Here is a 25,503-nt window from a genome sequence, read left to right on the forward strand (position 1 = left end):
ACTGTAAACAGCAAAACAGCGTCATCTGTTTGTCTAATGAATTAGGGAACATGACCGTATCTGGGTAAAACACTGAAACCGCGCGGCCTTCTTCGTTGAGGTCAGATTTCGCCTGTACCGCTCAACTTGTCAAAACAGAGTTTACAGACATCCAGAAGAGGCCTACGACGAAGCGTGTGCCGCGTTTGAAGTGACTAAGGGTCATTGACAGCGTCAGTATTTGGAGTGGTAGTCATCGAAGAAATCCTGAAACAGATCAAATAACGGAATAATCTGGGGACCATTTGACTTTCATTTGATAGGAGGCACCTTAGGAACAATTTTAGGGTGCACGGTGAGTGCCGGTTCACACAGATCATTTTTAACAGCGGACAACCCAGCAGGCATAGTGAAGTTGGATGAACGTTGTATTTTGGTCATTGACTCAACGTTGTTGTTTGGTCGTCGTGATGCAAGACATGGATTGTAATTTAAAATATTAATTATTGAAAACGTGATGCTTTGTTTATCAATACTGTAACTAACTTTATCAAAATATTTAAAAAATAAAGTGTTTTAAAGTAATTATTTTACAGGTAGTTTTTGCCACAATATCGCTATTATGACTTCATATGTAAGACGACGTGTGTAAGCACTGAGGGTTTATCTATTACCCAAAAGAATGTATGTAAGCAACAAAGGAGTTTTGGGCGAAGGGTGACAATATCCTTCACAGGAGCTGCACTGTATTCAACGGCACAGGGTAAACTATTTACCAACACACTACAACACCAAATTTAACGAAATACGCTCCATTGCCCAATTTCTAAAGAAGTTTGCCTTGTAAATTCTAGCTCGAATCCAAGACTTGTTTGACGTCATCTGCTGCGCAAATCGTAAAATTGGCTGCGACGGTTGGTCTCCAATGTTGGAGCGAAATTCATCACAGATTGGTAAATTGCAATTAAAATAATCTGATCAATGCATAAAATTTTAACATAAGTACAGAATAATTATTCAAAATTATTTTACATTGTTCACGAAACAATTCAACAACATATGTTTTGCTTTTGCATGTTCAAAGGAAGCAGCAGGTATTAAACTAAGTGGCTATCAAAACGAAGAACTGGTTATCATTGAGTTGCCAGCCAAGCATAATTCCCCTTAACCATAGACACTCGTCTATTAGCCATATATTGCGTTATTTAAAGCACTCCGGAACACCTATTAAAGCTCACCCAAGAAAATGAGCTTTTTCAGTGCTGTGCCAGCGATATCAGAACTATACCAACATTTATGTGGTATTTGGTTTCAAAATTTGTTTCACGCAAGAAATATTCAGGATTCACTGATATCCCAGTTTATAGTTTACTTGCGGCAGTTGATGTTATACTGGTTCATATCCTTTTTTCAATGTTGGCTTGGCAAGTATACTACTAACGTATGCTTCCAACTCTCTCTTTATCTGATTCTGATTAAGTCGCTCTTCAGGCTGACGTTGGGTGCACTTCTGGATAATCGCCCACCACTTGGTCTCCAACCCCTGGGCGTTGGCACCGTGAACATCGCTGAGTGCTGAGAGCACCGCCTCTCCTGTTCGGAGACGGTTAGTGAACTCTTCTACGGTGACGTCACTGGCATCATCGTAGACTTGCTGACCGTTCCACAGCTCCCACATTATCAAACCAAAACCATAGATGTCGCCTTCGTGTGTGTACACCCCGCCTTGGAGGACCTCTAGCGGCAAATATCTGCAGGCACCGAGGGGCTGTAGGCGTCCAGCTGATGGGATATTCGCCGGTCTTGGACACCCAATGTTAAAGAGTTGAATGTGTCCATGTTTCTCCGGCGGCTGATCCACCTACATGTATAAAAAACCTTATTATTGTTCCTGGTTTGCAGACAAAGGGTATATAAAATTGTTCATAGTAAAATATAACAGCAAAAACAGTATATGTCCATATGTCTGGTTTCCAATCGAGATCCCATATATTATGTCATATGACAACTCTAAATTGACATCGAAAACAAATACCCATGGTAGTTTAAGACTTCTGTGGGGAATCCCAGCAGTAACAATATATGCATCATTTTTACCTCCATACTCACCATAACCGTGTCCATGGACAACTCCATATGAACAAAACCCTTTTGGTGAAGCCACTCCAACGCGTCTATCAGCTGCTGGAGAAGGGGGATCAAACTGACGAATAACCGCCACTTGCAATCCTCTATTGATGAGACAAGGCCTATTTCACAGGAAAAAAGTAGGTGTAGAACCGCATTGCAACCGAATTGCAACCAAACGCATCTCGTAACTGCAGTGCATTTTGAAATCAAAGTAAAACGTCAGCACGCACTTTGCAACCGCAATGAATTTAGCCACTATTTTTTTTTCATTTCTAAGTCACTGAAACTGTTTTTAAAACTCATAAGTACCCTAAAGAAATACAGGTGGAATAGGGATGAGATTATTAGCTCATTGACGCTGTTTCAGGTGGGGCTCGGTGGAGATGGTTGAAACTTTGGGTATTGAAAAGCCTAGCTATCATCAGGGGATTTGTAGGGTTCTTCGGTAACAGCATGCGCCCGGCTGTCCACGTAGGCAGAAGGCAACTGGCTGGAAAACGTTTTGAAACTTTTCAGTGAGTCCGCGTCAGGAGGTAATGCCGTTTCGCGACATCTGCGATGACCGACATAAAAACCGTAGATCTACCTTGGAAATTGTAGCTGCACTCAGTCAAAAAAAGGGAATTCTCCCTTTCTGATTGAATTTACTGAATTCAAACGTAAAACTGAAAGAAAAATGAAATAAATAAATAAATAACAGAACAAAAATTGTAGCGAAAAATACTGAAAACAAATTAACCCTCATCCACAAGGAAATGGAACCCTACGTAAACCCTGAAACACCGAGTCCGCTCGGCATACAGAAAAAGTGTATATTGCACAGGGTCTGAAAACTAGGGTCCTACTGTAGAACAGTAGACATTTAGTAAAAGTGCTTTATATTCACACACATAGTAGTATTATAATAAAGCAAACCTTTGATGCAAGTAAATATAATATAACAAAACGGCAGTGGTTTGCACAACAACCTGGTGGTGTAGTGGAGAGCAACACGGATGAAGAACCTACCATGGAATGAATGTAGCAGTCTACCAGACATGGCTTGAATCCCCCAATGGATTTGAGTTTCGTGTACCTCCCATATTTTTAATTTTGTTTTCATGAAAAATTTCACCTGCAAACTAACAAAGTGTCAATATATCCTCCATTATGCATACTTCAAGATAAAAGTCTCAAATAAAATAACAATGATTGAGTTTTGGGGGAGTGGGGGTCAAAATTTATCTTGGGGGGGGGGTCTGATTTTCATTATGAAATTTTGACTGGGGAGTCAGATTTTTGTTATGGGGAGTCACCTTTTAGGGGAGACAAATTTTCATGGTACATGTTGTAAATAAAGCCGTAATCCTTGAAAATCCATGGTGACAGTGTAGGACATCGCGAGCAACTAGTCATTTTATACCTTGAGAACAATGAAATACGTTCCTTTTTGGTTGATTCCATTTAAATGTTATTTATTTTATTTGAATGTAATTAAATGAGTATACAATGACACTTTAATAATAAATGAATTCCTTCCGTTTCAAAACATATTTTGCACAGCTTAATACTGATGCACTGTATAACGCTTGCTGTCAAACACTTGAGTGGTTGTAAGCATCGCTGCATTGTGTATGTCTAGCTTACACATATTTATGAGTGGTAGTCAAATAAGGCAAACGTATAGGGGGGCCTAGTCCAAATGATCACAAGGCAATGGAATATCTGTGAAAAACCTCAAACGAAAAATAAATTAAATGTAAATAACAGTGTGTATAAAACATTTTACTGCAGAATGACACACAATGAGCTTACAATAAGTTAAATATTTTACTTTTAAGTTAATTATAAGAGAAAAATAAGAGTAAGTACCCCCACCCCCACAAAACTCAATAATTGTTATTTTATTTGAGTATAAGATATATTGACACTTTGTTAGTTTGCAGATGAACTTTTTCATGAAAACAAAATTAAAAATATGTATTTTACCACCCAATGACTCCCCTATGAAAAAGCTATTAATTTGATATTTAGTGATCATTTCAACATCTTTCCTTTTAGTGTACTTTATGAATAATATATTGGATAAAATATTGGGTGGAAAAATATCACGAAAAATATTCATTTTCATTCATAACTTACGTGAGTCAAAATGTAAGAAAGTGAAGTGAGCAAAAAGAAATAGGGAGGAGGCCTTATATACGCTGTGGAATGAAAACTGTTCAGTGCAGGGTGTGGTACAGGCATGTGACGGTGCGGTTAGGTAAGTGCGGTGGCCTGTAACGTTATAATTAGTAGAGCGAGAGAGAGAGAGAAAATAGAGAAAGAACGGAAAATGTACTTCGCATGAATAATAAATAAATAAATAAATAAATAAATAAAAATAAAAAATATCGCAGGCAGTTACAGAAATAAGACTATTAAAATCAAACAAAAACATAGTGCTCAGTCACGCTCGGCTGTCACCTTGATTGGATAGTAAACGATTATCGTAATATCACTAAATGATTTTAAAAACGGGTGCATTAACTTGAAAACCACCTAGAACAACCTTAGACTGCCACATTAATCCAATACAATGCAAAAATAAACTATAATAAGTGGTTAAAGCATTCAAGCCGAATGTCGTTAAGTCCCCATATACCTCCTAGAGACAATAAAATAGAGTAAGCTTGTGAAACAAGATTCCACAAATTTAAACATAATAATCGAAATAAAATACTGCCGGGCATCGTAGCGGCCTAAAACTTGGCACGCTTACCGCAAATGCCGCAGGCTTCATCATCCTGTCGCTCGTTTGTTAATTCCGTGCATGGCATATGCACAATCAAACCGTAAATCCAAATTCCCGCTTTGACGCTTGAGTCGGTCCTCTCTAACCTCCCATTACACCGGGCTTACGAAAAAGAAGCCATGCCATTGGACAGATATTTGTAATGCTACCTCTGCGGTTTGTGGAGAGGACCGACTCAAGCGTCAAAGCGGGAATTTGGATTTACGGTTTGATTGTGCGTATGATCGTAAAATCATTTAGTGATATTACGACAATCGTACTATCCAATCAAGGTGACAGCCGAGAGTGTGCTCAGTCATTTTACAGACATGTAGAAAAGCATGTACTCTTACCCTTGGTTTCAAATGGACACGCAGATGAGCATTACATATGAGTGAAATACAGACACAAAAATAGCACTTTGGAAATAATGAAGCAAAATTGTATCTCGTAGGCGGTGGGACTATAGTGCGAGAAAAAAAGCTGCCAGCCTGATTTTTTTTGCATATCTAGATATGAGTTAAAATATCATGTTAGGTTTAAATTTTCAGTTGCATAAATGCGTTATCTCTAGTATAGCTACACTACTCCCGAATTCAACATTCAACGAAAAACTAAAAACATTAAATTACGTCTTTCGATATCTCTCTCAAACAGTGAAATTTCTCAAAATGTTTCGGTGTTGCTTTGGCCCAGAGTTGACCCGTTGGCAGACTTCGTCGAGTTCTACGTCATTCATTTCTTCTTGCTTAAAGGTCAGTTGCACGCTTAGAGACGCGTAGTAAACTCTGCTACCATGTTTTAATTTTTCACCAGGCAATAGAGTACAATTCTTGAATTTCCTCGACGGTTGCGAAATTGACAAATTTCCGACCACGACGTCATCTCAGCGCACGCGCTCCGTTCTAAATATCTTCCTGCGCGCAGCCAGTTGCCATATGACTGCCCAGGGTGGATAGGCATAATTTTACTCACTGTTATTTTCGATATCTTTTCTTAAGCCATTACAGTGTGTACTTGTTTAAAATATTTTGGGATTAAAAATTCGGTCTGATAATCATAAGTTGCTAAACTATTTGGTGCTCTGTAAAATATTTATCGCTTGACTTTGACTATAATTAAAACACACCCTGATGTAGCAGTTTAGAGGCATTGTAGCTACTGTTATGGGGTGATCGCGGGCAAGGGCACATTTAACAAATAATGTTGATCTCGTTAGCAATCGTTTTCTTGATAATTTATGTGAACAATACAGAAGGTATACAGCACCAGTTAATACTCTAACCAAACTGACCTATTTTGCGGTCACACCGTTTTCGCAAGCTCATGATTGTACCACTGAACACCAGGGACGGCAGGCTGGTAGACGGGTCGTTGAAACTCCCCATTAGTGCAGGGACGTATATCTCCCCGGGTTTTCCCAAAAATCTGCAAATAACAAAACGTAAAGAACATTATATCATGGATGCCTTTCCATTTAGAGAAGGAACTACAGTGTAATAAAAAGTAATGACTTAAAAGGGTAAATAAAGGTACTACGACTTGTCGTAGTTATAGTTAGAGTGTGAGCTATTGCTGATTAAATGTAATGTATTCTGGTATCCCAAATGAACATTTTTATCTATTAATATGTATTCATGGAAATAATGATACTCAGATCGTACAAGAACCATGGAAAAACATACCCGGCAAACTACTTAATAAACAATTAATAATAATAATAATAATAATAATAATAATAATAATAATAATAATAATAATAATAAACAATGAAACAAATAATTAAAGCAAAAGTGGAAGGCCTTTTTGATAAAAACATATTATTATTATTATTATTATTATTATTATTATTATTATTATTCAGCATTTGGATGACACTCAAAATAAATGCTTCTCAGAGCGGCAGATCCAACACCACGATTCTACAACACATACCAGTAAACACGTCTTATGTCTTTTTTTTATCTTCGTCTACGACACGTCCACACAAAGATGTCATTGCGAATATTCAAAAACTTGCAATGGTGCATCTATATAAACTAGAATAATTTCATTGCCAATAAACTGTTCCAGCTTTCTTAAATAAAGCTTTTACTTTCTGCAGCGGTTTGAGTACGTGACTTTGACATGTAAAGTTATTACAAAGATCAACCCAAAGCAGTGTAAAATGGTCTACTTGCTTCGCTACGGTATTACTGATGAAAACAGGATTCTCACTTTAGCACACATGCTCAGGCACAAACGCACACACAAACAAAAACAAAAACGCACATGCAAAAAAAAAAAAAAAAAAAAAAACATTTTCTCACCTCAGAGCTGCAATATCATCTAAAGCATCATCCTCCGTAACTTCCAGATATGCCTTGATCATCACTTTCGCTCCAGAATCTTTCAGGTGTAATGGGTAGACCTGCGACCAGATCCCGCTTCTAACAATGGAATCAGTTGGTTGGATGGTTGAAAAGCTTTCAACCCCATATGATTTTCTATCAATGAATTTCAAATAGAATCTCTCCAGGCGATACAAAGTTGATCCCTGGCCAATGCCAAGCGTTTCCACAAGGGGTCTGTAGGTATCAATTATTTTGTCTCTGGAACGCTGATCGTCCTGAATGCAAGTTAAAAGCTTTTGTGTACCTTCTACTAACTTTGGAATGTGAGTTTTCATGATCTCTAGTTGGTGATAGGCAACATCAAATCGGCCTTTCACGTACTCCTTGCAGAGGCCTAAATCCAGGAAAGCTTGACATATCTTGTTTGCTTGTTTTGTCAGAAAACCTGTCGGGTTGGCACGATAGAGATGTACAACTTCGGCCTGTCTCTTGCGGCGTATCCATTTCTTAATACTGGAAAGTCCAAACAGGGCCATCGGAATTGCCGAAAAGATTCCAGATACGCAACCAACGGACATAATTACCGGTGCAAACAGATCAATGGCGACTTTTTCTTTTAATGTCACGATCGGCGTCTTGGCTACGTCATCATCCTTCAATCCTTCCACATCGATTTGAAACTCATCTGTGATATCCTGCAAATTTCCCCTGGGGTATGCATAAGTTTTTTCAATCAGATCATCTTCTATCTGCTTCAATTTACTTTCAAGCAGTTGGAAGTACGTGGCAAACTTTTTGAACTGCGCCTCCAGTGCAGTAGCCATGTAGTTCCCCTTTTTCTCCCAACTTGAAATTATGGACATTAATTTTTTATTAATGGTTTCTTCTATTATCCACTCAAAGTCCTCAAAGAGTAATCCACTTTGGGTGTCAGGCAATTTCCACTCCGTTAGTGCCTGTTTTACCTCACTTGTACAGAAGTGATCTTTCAAACAAGTTGCCGTAAATTCTATATTATCTGCTAAGTCTTGTGTGAGTTCCTCCATCTCGGAATCAGCGTTGTCCAGTAAGGTCTGCAGCTTTTGCTCCACCTGGAGATGGATCTTCAACAGGTCTTCCTTAGACAAAGACGCATTGGAGACGTACATTTCGGCAGTGGTCATGACTCTGGTCACAAACCGTCTCAACCAGCTTGAAAATGATGATGATAGAATAAGTAAACCATGAAAGGTGGCAGTCCTCGGGCTGGGATGATGGTAAAATAAGTAAACCATGAAAGGTGACAGTTCACGGGCTGGGATGATGGTATAATAAGTAAACCATGAAAGGTGACAGTTCACGGGCTGGGATGATGGTAGAATAAGTAAACCATGAAAGGTGACAGTTCACGGGCTGGGATGATGGTTTAATAAGTAAACCATGAAAGGTGACAGTTCACGGGCTGGGATGATGGTATAATAAGTAAACCATGAAAGGTGACAGTTCACGGGCTGGGATGATGATAGAATAAGTAAACCATGAAAGGTGGCAGTCCTCGGGCTGGGATGATGGTAAAATAAGTAAACCATGAAAGGTGACAGTTCACGGGCTGGGATGATGGTATAATAAGTAAACCATGAAAGGGGACAGTTCACGGGCTGGGATGATGGTATAATAAGTAAACCATGAAAGGTGACAGTCCACGGGCTGGAATAATGATAAAATAAGTAAACCATGAAAGGTGACAGTTCACGGGCTGGGATGATGTTAGAAAACGTAAACCATGAAAGGTGACAGTTCAAGGGCTGGGATGAGGGTATAATACGTAAACAATGAAAGGTAACAGTTCACGGGTAGGGATGATGGATGATTATGTAAACCATGAAAGGTGACAGTTCACAGGTTGGGATGATGGTAGAATACTTAAACCACGAAACGTGACAGTTCACAGGCTGGGAGTCTACTTAGCTTCAGGCTGGAAGAGCAATTAGCCTCAGGCTGGGAGACCACTTAGCCTCAGGCTGGAGGACTGCTTAGCCTCAGGCTTTAAAACCACTTAACCTGAGTGTAGTAAACCGTTAATTAGTGCTGATAACATAAATTTGAATACATATCATTTACATATCCAAATGGATCTAAGCATGACGGTTTGCATGCGGTGAACTATTAATAGTATTGAGAGCTAATTTCCATATATGTGATCTACATATTCGTTAATGCAAATTGTACCCACAATTAAATTTTAAGGTCTTGAGGCATGGCATGTCGCATGTCAGTCCTAGAAGTTAATCTAAAATGTAAATTAAGTTCATGTATAAAAGTAGAGAGACTGAGAGAGTAAGGGATAGATACGACAGAGAGAGATGGTAAAAGAGACCTGAGTCTTCAGTCGGTTGAATAAATCATGTAGCAGAAAACTATTCCTGCCTGTCTCAGTTGACTTATTGGTGAAAAAGTAACTCTAAGAAGGTGTGTATAACCACCGGCCGGTTATTACATGAGGCTGGGAGAGCACTTAGTCTTAGGCTGGGAGACCACTTAGCCTCAGACTGGGAAACCACTCAGCCTCAGGCTGGGAGACCACTTAGCCTTAGGCTGCTCTACATAAACAAGCGTATATGTGTGAAAGTGTAAACCATTAGCCTGTTAAGAAATCAAACGTACGCAAATTACTTAAAAAAACTACTGTTCAACGCAACATAAATCAAAATATCATTTTTTAATGACAGTTATACTTTAATAATAATATTTATTTATAATCTAAAACCCATTAAAATGTTCAGGGGTAGAATTAACAAAATAAGCTTAATATAAATTAATGAATAAATAAAATTATTAAGAGAGTAAAATACAGCGTATAGCACAATGTAAAGTTAAAAAAAGCCAAATTATTTTTAGAGCATATTGGCAAAGAAAACAAAAATGTTTTCATTGTCATGGTCTCTACCGTTTTGTAACTACATTGGTAGAATGTTCTATTCATTTGAGTCTCTGATTTGTAGAGCTAAATAACGTAAAACCTATGTACGTCGCCATAGGTTTTACGTTATTTTGGCTTTCTCAGCAAGACTGAACGAGTGATCAAAAAATAAGAATGTCCCAAATATTGATAAAATCAAATATCATTCCATGGTCTACATGTAATTTTAAGGCCTCAAGGATATTAATGAAAAAGTCCAAAACTAATGCAGCTTATTTAAGCTAATTTAAGCAAAACAATTTTCCAAAGCTTGTAGTCGCAGTGTAACACGAGTGACGTATCAGCGTTTTCATTGCTTAAATCAAGTTTTTCTCTTAAACAAAAAAACCCTAAAAATACGATTGAAAGAGCTATCTAAAATTTAGCACAAAAAACAGTAAACCGACTTTGGATTTTCTCTTGTTATTTTTACTTTTGATTTTATTTCGATAAAACATGTATTTCACGAAATATATATGAACCCTCCACTTTCAGTATAAATAACTTCAAAAATAAAAGGTCAATCAAAAATCAAGATACAGCTGAAAAGAAATTATACTGAAACACAGCCACATCAAATTTCATGTAAATCTGACAGTTAAATTTTGAGATATGGTGGTTGAAGTTTAGACTATGTCATCAATCTCCAAAGCTGAGAAATCGCTCGTAAACCATTTGACGCAGGTAATTGGGCTAATTCAGCAAATTTACTGCACCTCCACCTTACCTGTTAATATCTTATTGATCAGAAAGGTCTACACATCATTATGTGTTAAAATTGGGATGTTTGTTTCTATCTAGATGCCAGAATATCTTACTTTTTGTACGCAAACTTATTCGCCCCACGAAAGCCGCTCTTCCCTGAGAATTGATTGACAGCTGAGTACCTATTCCCGTTTCACTGAAGTAATTGACTATAATTGTGTCTGTCGCAGTAGGAGACTGTGCACTGTCTAGGAAGTGTCTAAGGAAGCGCTACAAACAAAAAGCAAATGACTTGAGGTGCAAGCAGAGGACAATGCCACCGGTCGTGCGTGAACGTCGCTCTACACACCAAGACGCGAAAATTGAGAAAGCAAAGAAATAATTACTCCGAGAAATGGCCGAATGTGGGTATGTGTCTGCCACGATGCCACAAAGTAATATGCGAGTTTGAAAATGGTTTTTGGGTGGCAATATTACAATTTATAAATCTGCTTGCTGTTACGATTGATCTTTATTATGAATGTAATGATAGCCTAACGATGAACGAATACTCAGCAGCTCAAGTGTGATCCCGCCCCCCTTAGTAACGGTGCTTGACAACGTAGGCGGAGCCTAAAGGCTTCCATGCGTACCAGTCAGGACAGGTAGAAAACTCGTCCAAATGTATATTATTTGTCCGTGTTGCAAAAATACAACTTAATTCAGTATCCTTGAGGTCTTAAGGTACTTGCCAGATTTTTGTTGAAACGTTAAAACTCTAAAACTCACTTATAATTCAGTAGAATCTGCCTCTGCAAGCTGATTGGCTCCAACTCCTTGATTCCATTAAGTAGAGCTTCATATTCATCACTTACGTAGCCCAGTTCCATGCTGACCCGTGCTTTTTTTGCTGCCATGGTGAACAACTGCTTCTCTGGACTGATTCCAGGCCAACATTTATCAAGATCCTTGATGATTTTTTCCTTCACCATTTTCCTGTCTTCCTTTGGAACCAAATCCCATCGATTACAAACGAAAATGGCGGATCTAGGATCGAATGAGTTTGTGCCCTCAGTGCCCTGATGTTCGACAAGCATTTTCAGCAGCTTTTGAAGCTAAAACGTAAGTAAAATATTGAAACATACAGTGCAGACATTTTCTGAAACAAATATCAGATAATTAAAAAAAAAATGTTCCTTCATTGTATTATATGATGATTTATTAACTGTAAGACAACTGGAAGTCAATATAACCTTCAGATCCCCGTTTCATTAAAATTGGATAGCGGCATGCTATGGATAATACTGTCTACTGGATAAAATTGGTATCTTCTGGACAGTTATCGTGAGGACATTATTAACCAGCGGGTGACAGTGACAGAGCTCCAAGAAGTCTACAGCCTCGGGGAAATATTTACTAAGAACAGGATAACTGTCCTTTGATGAAACCGGTGTAACATTAATCCAGGTCCCCCAGGACCTACGGATCTCGGTTCATGGTAATGGTTGTCCATAGGACTGCCATTACTTATGGATAGTAGTGGGGGGGGGGGGGGGGGGGGGGATGATAATACCAACCTTTTTGTACTACCCCCCTGAAATTATGTAATGGGTCATAAAAGACATAACAGTATTTTTTTTAGAATTTTAAAACCCCTCTAACCCCCCTGTACATACCCTCTGAAGTTTGCCATATTCGAAATTACTGATTTTTTTGCAATTTTTTGCATTTTTTCATGGTATTTGCCCTTCTTAATGTTCCAAATGCTAAGAGAAATATATTCTTGTAATTTTTATCCACAAATATCAAGATAAAACCAGTTTCAACATCATAGCTAAAGAAAATAATGAAAAAATAGACCATTTTTGCTCATAATCGTTTAGGGCAGACCCATATTTTATGTCACACACTGAATATGCTATATCTGAATAGTATGTTTAATACATCAAAATAATCCTTGATGATTGGCCTTTCTTTTTGGTATAAAACAATAATCACATGGGTCTCAGGGTTGTCACCTACACATCAGAATTTACCCCTACCCCCTTTATCATGATAAACATGCAGGCGGTTGCTTTGTGATTTGGGGGGTTCAATACCTCTTTTGAATGATAAGTCAGCCCCAGAAACTATGTTCTTATAATAAAACTATATATTTCAATTATATTTATGTTTAATAATTGCACAAAACTGTTCAAAATATTGCACAACCCTACAGATACTTGGTAAAATAGCAATTCTAAGACATCTGCCAACCCCTTGCTTGATTTTGTTGCCTTGGAGAACATACAAGTGAGTGTGAAATGAAGATATTTTGTCAAATGTTTTATTCAGAATATTTTTTCTATCTTTGAAAAGAGATGCCCAACAGAATAATGTTGGATATTTACTAGTATATATACAGGGAACAAACAAAGCAGTACTTGTCTGTGAAGTGCAAGAATTAAATGTGGCGGATCATATATAATGATGTATGAAGGTGTAGGAGTTCAATATAAACTTGACATAGAATATTTATGATCAAAGCCACATCAAAATACAATGTTTTTAATACATTATCCCAATATGACAAAGAAAACTGCTAAGTATGTAACTTAATTATATCATAAACATTCTTAGTCATGTTTGAACAAGATCCTATACATATACATGTACCATCCATCCTTTTCCATCCATGTATTTCACACTGCAACACAGCTTCATTAGTTCCAACAATTTATTATTATACAACATTATTCAGTTGGAAATGTTCTACTCAAAGAGTGGAAAGATATTCTTGGACATGCAGACATTAGCTATTTCAATGGCAACTTCTTTGCTGGTCTCAGTTTATGATAGTGAGTGTTTCCTGTCTGCATACATGAAGAACCAAGATATATCATCCATTATTGCTTGCGTCATTAAAAAATTATGTCACTGAGTGATAAAAAACATCCAGTCTTCTGTTGTGAGATATTTTGGTCAATGATATCAAATCTGACATAAGATGCCATTCAGAAGAAAGGAACACCCCCAGAAAACCATATCAACAGTTTGATGTCAGAATTAACTTTAAGCTAAGATATTAAAGAAAATGATAGCCCCCGGACAGTGATATGTTACACAGTTAAAGAACTCACTACAGTAAATCATAAAAAGCCAGTAATTGCGGGTATGACCTCCAGCAGCCGCTTGCAGCGCCCTCATCCTACATGGCATACCCTGTGACACGTTTTTTAGAGTTTGGGTGGAGATATCATTCCACGCAGTGATATTTGCCTGTGGCAGTTCATTACTATTTACCGGCCGATGACCATAGCTATTACCGTACTAGTATTAAGTATGTGTATATTTACCCCGTGGATCATTTGAAGATTACACTGCGATTAATGCGGTGGAAAATACAATAGAGGGAGTGTATAATGATAGGGTCGCTAAACGATTGTTGACGGCATATTGTAACTAGCCTAACCCTCTGGTCGCCTGGGTAGCCATGCCCCCTTAGAGTACTTATGTAAACAAACGGTCTCCCGTAGCGAACTATCCTTTTGTCCAACAGCATCGCGCGTGCAGCTGATTATGTATGTAGTGACACTATAGCTATCTGCATATTCATTTGTGCTACCTGTCTTTTGATTCATTCTGCTGTGTCAAATGTTGTGAATCAGCCCACTGGTTCGTTGACTTATTTTTTTCTGAAGATTGGTGATGCAGATATTGAGTGCTTAATTATTTACCCTCCTTCTAACAAGAGAAAGGGGAAAGGAGAGAAAAAGAGAGAGTGTCAAATGAAATGGGTAATGAGTAATACAATACATTAAAAAAAGGGACTCGCGGTGGAAGAAAAGATTTGCATCAAGGTATGCAATTATAATTCGACATGGCCCATAACATGACTATATATTGTATGACTTATATTTGTGCCGACTTATATTTTACTCTCGTTCATTTCGTGAAACTATTTCCTTGAATAAAGTTTTGCCTGTATAAATTTACTTTGTGACATGAAGTAATTAATAAAACAAGCCTGTTGAAAAGGGGGCTTTTCGTAACTAATACAGGTTCACTGTTCAGAAAAATATTGTCGCCGTTCATCGCCGCTACCTTCAGGAAAGCGTACCCTCCGCTTGGATCACCGGCATTTTTGGTTATCTGACAAATTAGGGCAATTTACGTTTTAGCTAATAATTCTGAATTTACTAATATCTTGGACTAAATTCGATGTCAGATTCAGAGCAATGACGGAAAGCCGCCTGAGTAACTGTTTAATTTTCTAAACTAATCAAACTAGAACGCGTGGTTTTTTTCCAGATGTTTTTTATTATCAGTCGAAAACGTTTTCATGTTTTACTTCTCAAACCTGTACGTACACTATTCTGGACTATTTTATTTTATCCAACTACACATACAAAATACCACTACCCCCCCCCCCCCCCCACCCATAAACACACACACGCCTTCTTATATTTTGCCGTTTTTGCGTCACTTGTTGTTGCACACCCTGAAGATCTAAGGCGCGTATGATACCATTCATTGTATGATAATCTAAGCTACATTTTTCAGACAAAATCATTCAGACCTTTCAACACGACTGGTCTCCTCGAGAATCTCCCCATTTAGGGACATGTCTCCTGATTCCCCGTTTCATAATAAACACCCACTGATTTATCAGACTAGAACGCGTGGCGATACAATTTGTCGCTAGATCTTGTAAACACTCAGCGAAATGCACCTAGTGACTATATTCAATGTGCCGTCACTTAATTGCTTTCTCGATTTCATTAATTGACGATCATGGGCGTACAGTGGTCGGAATAATTTTGTTTCCGTTGTACACCGGTGTAACCACGTTCGAAATGTTTTAATCCCTATCTTGTGAATAGAAGGGGGCGGACAAACAATGGAGGGCCGTATAAATCCCTTCAAAATTCGAACGCACAAACGCAATAGCTTAGGTGGAATAACACAATACTTAATACGTGTGAACCCCATGACGCCGGTTTCTGTGGCCCAGCGCGAGCGTGACAATCCGCTGTAACTAGGTGTAATTAACAGCAGGATACATCAGCCAGAAGGTCCCTATTGTTTGTTGCGGCGATAGGATTATAGCTTGAAGAGGCTAAACCCATGCTAAGGCGTGCCACGCGAAGCGAACTGTCCTTTTGTTCACTAGTTTGGCACGCGCAGCTGGTTTTTAGTGTTGCTAACAAACTGCTAGTTAAATTTGTTATCAGTTATTTCATCCTATATGAAATTTCCGCAGTCAAAAATTGAACTAATTATTGTTTGTTTGGTTGAAATGCATGAGCGTCAGCATCAATCTGTCTCAAAAAATTCCCATTGCATTAATTTATAAATGTATAATTTATTTATGTACTTACGTTTTAATTTGAAATATCTGCATTCAAGCGTTCAAGTATTTATAAGACATGAATGATTATGAAAGAGGAATAAGGAAATAACATATTACTTATATTATGCTTATATTATAATATTGAAATTAAATGAGGTGCATTGACATAGGCGCAATGACAATCCAACTACAACGTGCAACAGGGGGAAGTCTGGCTGTATGATCATACAATATACGAAAGTACGGTCAATTAAAAGTGTAAATCATCAGTTAAATAGGAGGGGGTCTTACTATGGTCGCTATCTATTGTTAAACCCGACTGTTATTGTCTCTCGAACAAGCTTAAAGCATGCCTATACAATTACTGTGTCTCCGGCTGCCGTTCAGAAACACCATGTCGAACGTATTTTGCTACAGTGAGAAACATGGTACACTAGCGACTTGTTTTAGATCACTCAAGAAAGGATGCATACGTGCGACACCAGAGGAAAAACAATCAAGTATGCTTCTGATCCATTAATAGTAATTGCACAGTGCATGTTACTAGACCTTTGTCCTAACTCAGTAGTTAGGAATAGGATGTTTGGATAAAAAGCTTCTATTCAACTCGCTTAGACCTAGGGCGTGATGCTATCATCCGATGAAACACGTAACTGCACCCTCTACCTGAACCTGAAGTCCCTTTATCTGAGACAAAAACTGCCCCTTGAACATGTCCATTTTTTAATCGTCAAATGATTTGTGATTTCATTGAACGTCTTTGATCGAAAGCTTTCAAGTGACAATAACCGAACCATGTGTTGATTATTTATTAAAGCGTAATTAAGTTTATTCAACATGATCTATTTTGTAAACGATACTTGCCAAGATTGAGCTTGGATTGATAACCGTCACTATTTAGCTACTCGCCTATAATGCGTGCTGAACGACAGACAACTTAAAAATATTATCTGTGTAACTGTGCAAATGCAAATGTTAAAATATAACAAAGCCGGCATCTAATCCATCGAACGTATCTATATTTGTTCTTTTTAAACCAGTGTAAGGGTAACGCCAAATCAAAGCAAGCCTTGCAGACTGGTTTTGTTTAAACTGTCGTGCATCAAGTAAAGCTAAGTAAAGCCTGTTTCTACTTCGCAGTGTTCATCCCAGCCATAAAACTGCATGAAGGATAACAAGACTCCGTAGACCTGTGCTTCAGGTTTCCAGGAGTCCCGTGTAACACAATAATATCGAAGGCCTGAGAGTAATACATATATGAGGCCGTGTATGAAAGATTTAACAAATTAGAAATTCAAGAATTTAAACATGCTAGGTACATGCACATCACTTAATAAGTCATTTCACAAAAATCGCATCTAATTGTTTAGATTAACCTTTACTTTTATCGATCTCATCCCATTGTCTCAACCACCTAAAAGAAATATAGAGAACATGAGGAAAAGTAACACGTTTACATGCAGGCGAAGGAGTTATACTTCAATATTAATCGCGAACAATATCAACAGCGACTAAAGACCGTTGCCTGTCTTTCACACTTTTACACAAACACACGAAGGTTTAATAAAGGGAGTTGCGGCGCGATATCTACAGGTATCTCTTTCATTCGAACAAGCAAAGGGCTGACCCGAAGTAAGCTTTCTATACTAATGTCCTTTTTATTGTGTATTGTAATTACTCTACTTGCTCGCCTCCATTGTCTTGTAAAAGTGACAAAGAATGTGTTGTATTCACACACGAGATGAAAGAACTCCTTTACCTTAAGTTGCATAATGTCTTTCTCAAGGTTATAATCAGTGTGAAGAGGGTGTCTTGCCTCATTTAAAAAGGGTGTTGTTCTTCATACTGGTTGTTGCTTAACTTATGCTAATCTTAAACTTTTATGTACCAATATGGTTTTAATAAATCGCTAAAATTATTAATTTAATGAACATTGTGTATCAAACGTTTTGATACGATTTAAATAAATGGACGAGGAGGATTACGGTATTAGGTTCTATTTACCTCTGGCTTTAACTTCGCCCTGCTATATAAATGAACAAATGTTGCAGATCGTAACAAAAAACTTTCTTATAGTGTTTTATGACATATATGATTTACACATTTGATAGTGAAACACTCCTCGACTTTAACGAATCACCTGACGTAAACTGTCTACCCGCGCTCCCCGAAAAAAACTGTTTCTTTTAATTTTGAAATGAATTGCTTTTAAGGCAAAGAAGTCCATTAAACCCTTTAGTCTCAATATCATTGTACAGCATGTTGTAATCGATATTTAAAAAAGTTAATTTTTGTACTTCGCTTTCATCGAGGATACCTCAAGTTGAGGTTACAATTACGTCGCTCGCCTATGCTACTGGAATATATATTTAAGGACAAATTAAGCTTTGTAAAGTCCCTATTGTCACACACCATAGATACTTTATTTTGTCTTGAATGAAAAAATAGCCTCAAATTATCGTTTTGTGCTTAAACCTTTCATTACTTGAACCAAGATCTGTACTATAGCTACCAAGACGTACATGCATCAAGTTGGGTCTGCTGGGGGAGGGGAGCATTTAAATGATAAACGAGGAAGTCTACCTGCAAAAGCAGCAGCAGTGGTTTAAATAATCGCTATCTAGACTCCTTTTTCTTTGACAGCAACATAAAAAGTGTTTAGGGAGAAAGTCACACAAAGACCCGACGTTGTTTTGTCTTCAGCATTTCCTCTTCCTTGTTATCTGCAATTACTATCGTCAATTAATGAAATCGAGAAAGCAATTAAGTGACGGCACATTGAATATAGTCACTAGGTGCATTTCGCTGAGTGTTTACAAGATCTAGCGACACATTTTATCGCCACGCGTTCTAGTTTGATTAGTTTAGAAAATTAAACAGTTACTCTGTCGGCTCTCCGTCATTGCTATGAATCTGACATCGAATTTAGTCCAAAATATTAGTAAATTCAGAATTATTAGCTAAAACGTAAATTGCCCTAATTTGTCAGATAATCAAAAATGCCGGTGATCCACGCGGAGGGTACGCTTTCCTGAAGGTAGCGGCGACGAACGGCGACGATATTTTTCTGAATAGTGAACCTTTATTAGTTACGAAAAGCCCCCTTTTCAACAGGCGCGTTTTATTAATTACTTCATGTCACAAAGTTAATTTATACAGGCAAAACTTTATTTTAAGGAAATAGTTTCACGAAATGAACGAGAGTAAAATATTAGTCGGCACAAATATAAGGCATACAACAATGAGTCATGTTATGGATCATGTTATGGGCCATGTCGGATTATAATGGCATACCTTGATGCAAAACAGTCTATCGTTTCTTCCACCGCGAGTCCCTTTATTTAATGTAATGTATTACTCATTACCCGTTTCATTTGACACTCTCTCTTTTTATCTCCCTTCCCCTTTCTCTTGTTAGAAGGAGGGTACATAATTAAGCACTCAAAATCTGCACCACCAATCTTCAGAAAAACAGAAGTCAACGAACCAGTGGGCTGATCCACAACATCTGACACAGCAGAATGAATCAAATAACAGCTAGCACAAATTTATATGCAGTTAGCTATAGTGTCACTACATACATAATCAGCTGCACGCGCGAAGCTGTTGAACAAAAGGATAGTTCGCTACGGGAGACCGTTTGTTTACATAAGTACTCTAAGGGGGCGTGGCTACCCAGGCGACCAAGGGATTAGGCTAGTTACTATATGCCGTCAACAATCGTTTAGCGACCCTATCATTATACACTCTCTCTATTGTATTTTCCACCGCATTAATCGCAGTGTAATCTTCAAATGGTCCACGGGGTAAATGTACACATTCTTAATCCGAGTACGGTAACTAGGCATACGCACGGATGCACTGTGCGTACAATTTTTTTGGCCAACCATGATATTATTTTATATAAATTTAGTGTATTTTTCACGGAATATAAAAAAACCCTCTGCTTATTAAAGTCACCTGTATGTACAAATCCTCTGTATCAATTGTAGGCCTATAGGCACAATTGTTCTGACCCCCCCTCCCCGTCTTGCAAACTGAGGTTAACAATGCCTGTAACCTTAACAATTCCTATCTTAGTCGTCCATCTAACTGGAACTTCCTTTACCTCTTAATTGGAGGGTTCAGTGGCCCTCAACTCTTCTGTACAATCTTTCTTCAGAATATCAAGCGCATTCTCACTGGCGATATTCATCTCAGGAAAAATCTGCCTGAGTGTTATTTTCAAAGAGCGGCTCGATCCCGCAACCCTGGGGGCACTAGATAAAATCTGAACACCAGGTTTAAGAAGGAGCTAGAGAAACAAAAGAAAGGATTTTTCCTGCAAATCTGCAAAGAATTTTGACACGGACTTGACCCAGCTTACCCCTCCAAACTAACAGGGTGACAGGGGCAGTTTTTACAAACAAATAATTAAACTTAGATGGTTGGTTTTGGGAGCCATGCATCCACATGTAAGGTGAATCTAAGATCTAATAAACGGATAAACGTATATTTGATCTTAGGGTGAATGAAACCGTATGTTAGTTCAACTCAGAGGTGGATCCAGGATTTTTTGAAGGGGGTTCCACATATGCGAAGCTAGCAGGGGCGGATTTAGTGCGTCTTCTGGGTCTTCCGGAAGACGGTCATATTTTAAAGTTTACATTGACAGGTATCTAATTATTTCTGTCGGAAGACGGTCAAAAAATGGAGGATGGATCAACAAAGATAATTTGGAAGACTGTCAGGAAATAACTCTGGGTCCGCCCCTGGCTAGCCTCCCTATAAATAAATATACCGTTCTGGGTAATAAGAATATTGAAACTTTTTTTAATTGCGAGAATATTTCTGACTAAATGATAATTTAATAATAAATGGAAATTAAGCTGCGATGTGTGGTACACATGCAGGGCCGTAGCCTACGGTGGGGGCAGATGCCCCCCCCCCCCCCCCCTTGGGATTTGAGGTGCAAAATAATGATAATAATAATAATAATAATAATAATAATCGCAGAGGTAAAAAAAAATAATAATTGCAAAGTTGGTTTCAATTCTGTGAAAAAATGCACTCATGGCCACTAGACAATCATTCAACAATATGTTTACAAAGGTGTACTGTTTTTAGCCAACTCTCTCTCCCCTCCCTTAGGAAATAAAGTCCAATTGGCGTGTTGTGTTGAAAAAATGACTGCACTTATGGCAAAATGAACCCACAATTTCTGACTTCTGATTGAGCAATAAATAACAGTTAAAATGCACCAGAATGGAGTATTATACATACAGTTTTAAAAAAATTTCCACATCGTGGGAGGTGGACACCCCCTCCCACACCCTCCCCCCTCGGGGGCTCCGCTCCCTCGTGTCCGCTTACTGCCCCCCCCCCTGCCAATTTGCTCAGGCTACGGCACTGATATGCTGTAATTACGCCGTCCTTCATGTCTTGCGTTGGTCTACATTTTGCTGGGAATTTTTAAGATCTGTGCGTACAATTTTAAAGGCCTGGTTACGCCCCTGACGATAGTAATTGCAGTAAACAAGGAAGAGGAAATGCTGAAGACAAAACAACGTCGGGTCTTTGTGTGACCTCTCCCTAAACACTTTTTATGTTGCTGTCAATGAAAAAGGAGCCGAGATAGCGATCATTTAAACCACTGCTGCTTCTTTTGCAGGTAGACTTCCTCATTTATCATTAAAATGCTCCCCTCCCCCAGCAGACCCAACTTGAGGAATGTCATAGTAGACTGTATAGTACACTGTATATCAGATCTTGGTGCAAGTTATAAAAGGTTGCTATTTTTTTCATTCAAGATAAAATTAAGTATCTATGGTATGTGACAATAGGGACTTTACAAAGCTAAATTTGTCCTTAAATACATGCTGTACAATGACAATGAGTAAAAAAAAGGGTTAATGGACTTCTTTGTCTTAAAAGCGATTCATTGTGAAATTAAAAGAAATAACAAAAAAAAAAAAAAAAAAAAAAGGAAATTAGTTTAGAAAGCTTACTTTGGGTCAGCCCTTTGCTTGTTCGAATGAAAGAGATAGATATCGCGCCGCGACTCCCTTTATTAAACCGTCGTTTGTTTGTGTAAAAGTGTGAAAGACAGGCAAGGGTCTCGAGTCGCTGTTGATATTGTTCGCGATAATATTTAGTTACACGGGACTACTGAAATCCTGAAGCACAGGACATTGTGAAAGTTAATTCGCTATGGAGTCTTGTTTTCCTTCATGCAGTTTTATAGCTGGGATGAACACTGCGAAGTAGAAACAGGCTTTACTTAGCTTTACTTAATATACCGTACTAGGATTAAGAATGTGTACATTTACCCCGTGGACCATTTGAAGATTACACTGCGATTAATGCGGTGGAAAATACAATAGAGAGAGTGTATAATGATAGGGTCGCCAAACGATTGTTGACGGCATATAGTAACTAGCCTAATCCCCTGGTCGCCTGGGTAGCCACGCCCCCTTTGAGTACTTATGTAAACAAACGGTCTCCCGTAGCGAACTATCCTTTTGTTCAACAGCTTCGCGCGTGCAGCTGATTATGTATGTAGTGACACTATAGCTAACTGCATATAAATTTGTGCTAGCTGTTATTTGATTCATTCTGCTGTGTCGGATGTTGTGGATCAGTCCACTGGTTCATTGACTTATGTTTTTCTGAAGATTGGTGGTGCAGATTTTGAGTGCTTAATTATTTACCCTCCTTCTAACAAGAGAAAGGGGAAGGGAGATAAAAAGACAGTGTCAAATGAAACGGGTAATGAGTAATACATTACATTAAATAAAGGGACTCGCGGTGGAAGAAACGATAGACTGTTTTGCATCAAGGTATGCCATTATAATCCGACATGGCCCATAACATGATCCATAACATGACTCATTGTTGTATGCCTTATATTTGTGCGACTTATATTTTACTCTCGTTCATTTCCTTGAATAAAGTTTTGCCTGTATAAATTAACTTTGTGACATGAAGTAATTAATAAAACGCGCCTGTCGAAAAGGGGGCTTTTCGTAACTAATAAAGGTTCACTATTCAGAAAAATATCGTCGCAGTTCGTCGCCGCTACCTTCAGGAAAGCGTACCCTCCGCTTGGATCACCGGCATTTTTGATTATCTGACAAATTAGGGCAATTTACGTTTTAGCTAATAATTCTGAATTTACTAATATTTTGGACTAAATTCGATGTCAGATTCATAGCAATGACGGAGAGCCGCCAGAGTAACTGTTTAATTTTCTAAACTAATCAAACCAGAACGCGTGGGGATAAAATGTGTCGCTAGATCTTGTAAACACTCAGCGAAATGCACCTAGTGACTATATTAAATGTGCCGTCACTTAATTGCTTTCTCGATTTCATTAATTGACGATATTAATTGCAGATAACAAGGAAGAGGAAATGCTGAAGACAAAACAACGTCGGGTCTTTGTGTGACTTTCTCCCTAAACACTTTTTATGTTGCTGTCAAAGAAAAAGGAGTCTAGATAGCGATTATTTAAACCACTGCCGCTGCTTTTGCAGGTAGACTTCCTCATTTATCATTTAAATGCTCCCGTACCCCAGCAGACCCAACTTGATGCATGTACGTCTTGGTAGCTATAGTACAGATCTTGGTTCAAGTAATGAAAAGTTTAAGCACAAAACAAAATTAAGTATCTATGGTGTGTGACAATAGGGACTTTACAAAGTTTAATTTGTCCTTAAATATATATTCCAGTAGCATAGGCGAGCGACGTAATTGTAACCTCAACTTGAGGTATCCTCGATGAAAGCGAAGTACAAAAATTAACTTTTTTAAATATCGATTACAACATGCTGTACAATGATATTGAGACTAAAGGGATTAATGGATTTCTTTGCCTTAAAAGCAATTCATTTCAAAATTAAAAGAAACAGTTTTTTCGGGGAGCGCGGGTAGACAGTTTACGTCAGGTGATTCGTTAAAGTCGAGGAGTGTTTCACTATCAAATGTGTAAATCATATATGTCATAAAACACTATAAGAAAGTTTTTTGTTACGATCTGCAACATTTGTTCATTTATATAGCAGGGCGAAGTTAAAGCCAGAGGTAAATAGAACCTAATACCGTAATCCTGCTCGTCCATTTATTTAAATCGTATCCAAACGTTTGATACACAATGTTCATTAAATTAATAATTATGGCGATTTATTAAAACCATATTGGTACATAAAAGTTAAAGATTAGCATAAGTTAAGCAACAACCAGTATGAAGAACAACACCCTTTTTAAATGAGGCAAGACACCCTCTTCACACTGATTATAACCTTAAGAAAGACATTATGCAACTTAAGGCAAAGGAGTTATGCAAAGTTCTTTCAACTCGTGTGTGAATACAATACATTCTTTGTCACTTTTACAAGACAATGGAGGCGAGCAAGTAGAGTAATTACAATATACAATAAAAAGGACATTAGTATAGAAAGCTTACTTCGGGTCAGCCCTTTGCTTGTTCGAATGAAAGAGATAGATATCGCGCCGCGACTCCCTTTATTAAACCTTCGTGTGTTTGTGTAAAAGTGTGAAAGACAGGCAACGGTCTTTAGTCGCTGTTGATATTGTTCGCGATTAATATTGAAGTATAACTCCTTCGCCTGCATGTAAACGTGTTACTTTTCCTCATGTTCTCTATATTTCTTTTAGGTGGTTGAGACAATGGGATGAGATCGATAAAAGTAAAGGTTAATCTAAACAATTAGATGCGATGTTTGTGAAATGACTTATTTAGTGATGTGCATGTACCTAGCATGTTTAAATTCTTGAATTTCTAATTTGTTAAATCTTTCATACACGGCCTCATATATGTATTACTCTCAGGCCTTCGATATTATTGTGTTACACGGGACTCCTGGAAACCTGAAGCACAGGTCTACGGAGTCTTGTTATCCTTCATGCAGTTTTATGGCTGGGATGAACACTGCGAAGTAGAAACAGGCTTTACTTAGCTTTACTTGATTCACGACAGTTTAAACAAAACCAGTCTGCAAGGCTTGCTTTGATTTGGCGTTAACCTTACACTGGTTTTAAAAGAACAAATATAAATATGTTCGATGGATTAAATGCCGGCTTCGTTATATTTTAACTAAATGCGTTCATTTGCACAGTTACACAGATAATATTTTTAAGTTGTCTGTCGTTCAGCACGCATTATAGGCGAGTAGCTAAATAGTGACGGTGATCAATCCAAGCTCAATCTTGGCAAGTATCGTTTACAAAATAGATCATGTTGAATAAACTTAATTACGCTTTTATAAATAATCAACACACGGTTCGGTTATTGTCACTTGAAAGCTTTCGATCAAAAACGTTCAATGAAATCACAAATCATTTGACGATTAAAAAA

At 38.0% G+C, this 25,503-nt stretch overlaps 1 protein-coding gene across 4 annotated transcripts in view; it reads right to left on the reverse strand.

The window, feature by feature from the left end:
- Nucleotides 1-820: 820 nt before the first annotated feature.
- Nucleotides 821-25,503, reverse strand: part of LOC106176808 (uncharacterized) — a 92,408-nt gene continuing 67,725 nt past the window's right edge. For all 4 annotated transcript variants that reach the window (XM_087012055.1, XM_087012053.1, XM_087012054.1 and 1 more), the window contains 5 exons: nucleotides 11,606-11,931; nucleotides 7,171-8,385; nucleotides 6,156-6,289; nucleotides 2,089-2,228; nucleotides 821-1,840 (listed from right to left, as the gene is read on the reverse strand). In XM_087012055.1, coding sequence (XP_086868181.1) covers nucleotides 1,367-1,840; nucleotides 2,089-2,228; nucleotides 6,156-6,289; nucleotides 7,171-8,385; nucleotides 11,606-11,931 — 2,289 coding nt within the window. In that variant the 3' untranslated portion in view covers nucleotides 821-1,366. The remainder of the gene's footprint in view (nucleotides 1,841-2,088; nucleotides 2,229-6,155; nucleotides 6,290-7,170; nucleotides 8,386-11,605; nucleotides 11,932-25,503) is intronic.

This window comes from Lingula anatina, chromosome 4 (assembly GCF_051362555.1).
Source record: "Lingula anatina isolate TDL-2025a chromosome 4, LinAna3.0, whole genome shotgun sequence".
NCBI classification, from domain to species: Eukaryota; Metazoa; Brachiopoda; class Lingulata; order Lingulida; family Lingulidae; genus Lingula; species Lingula anatina.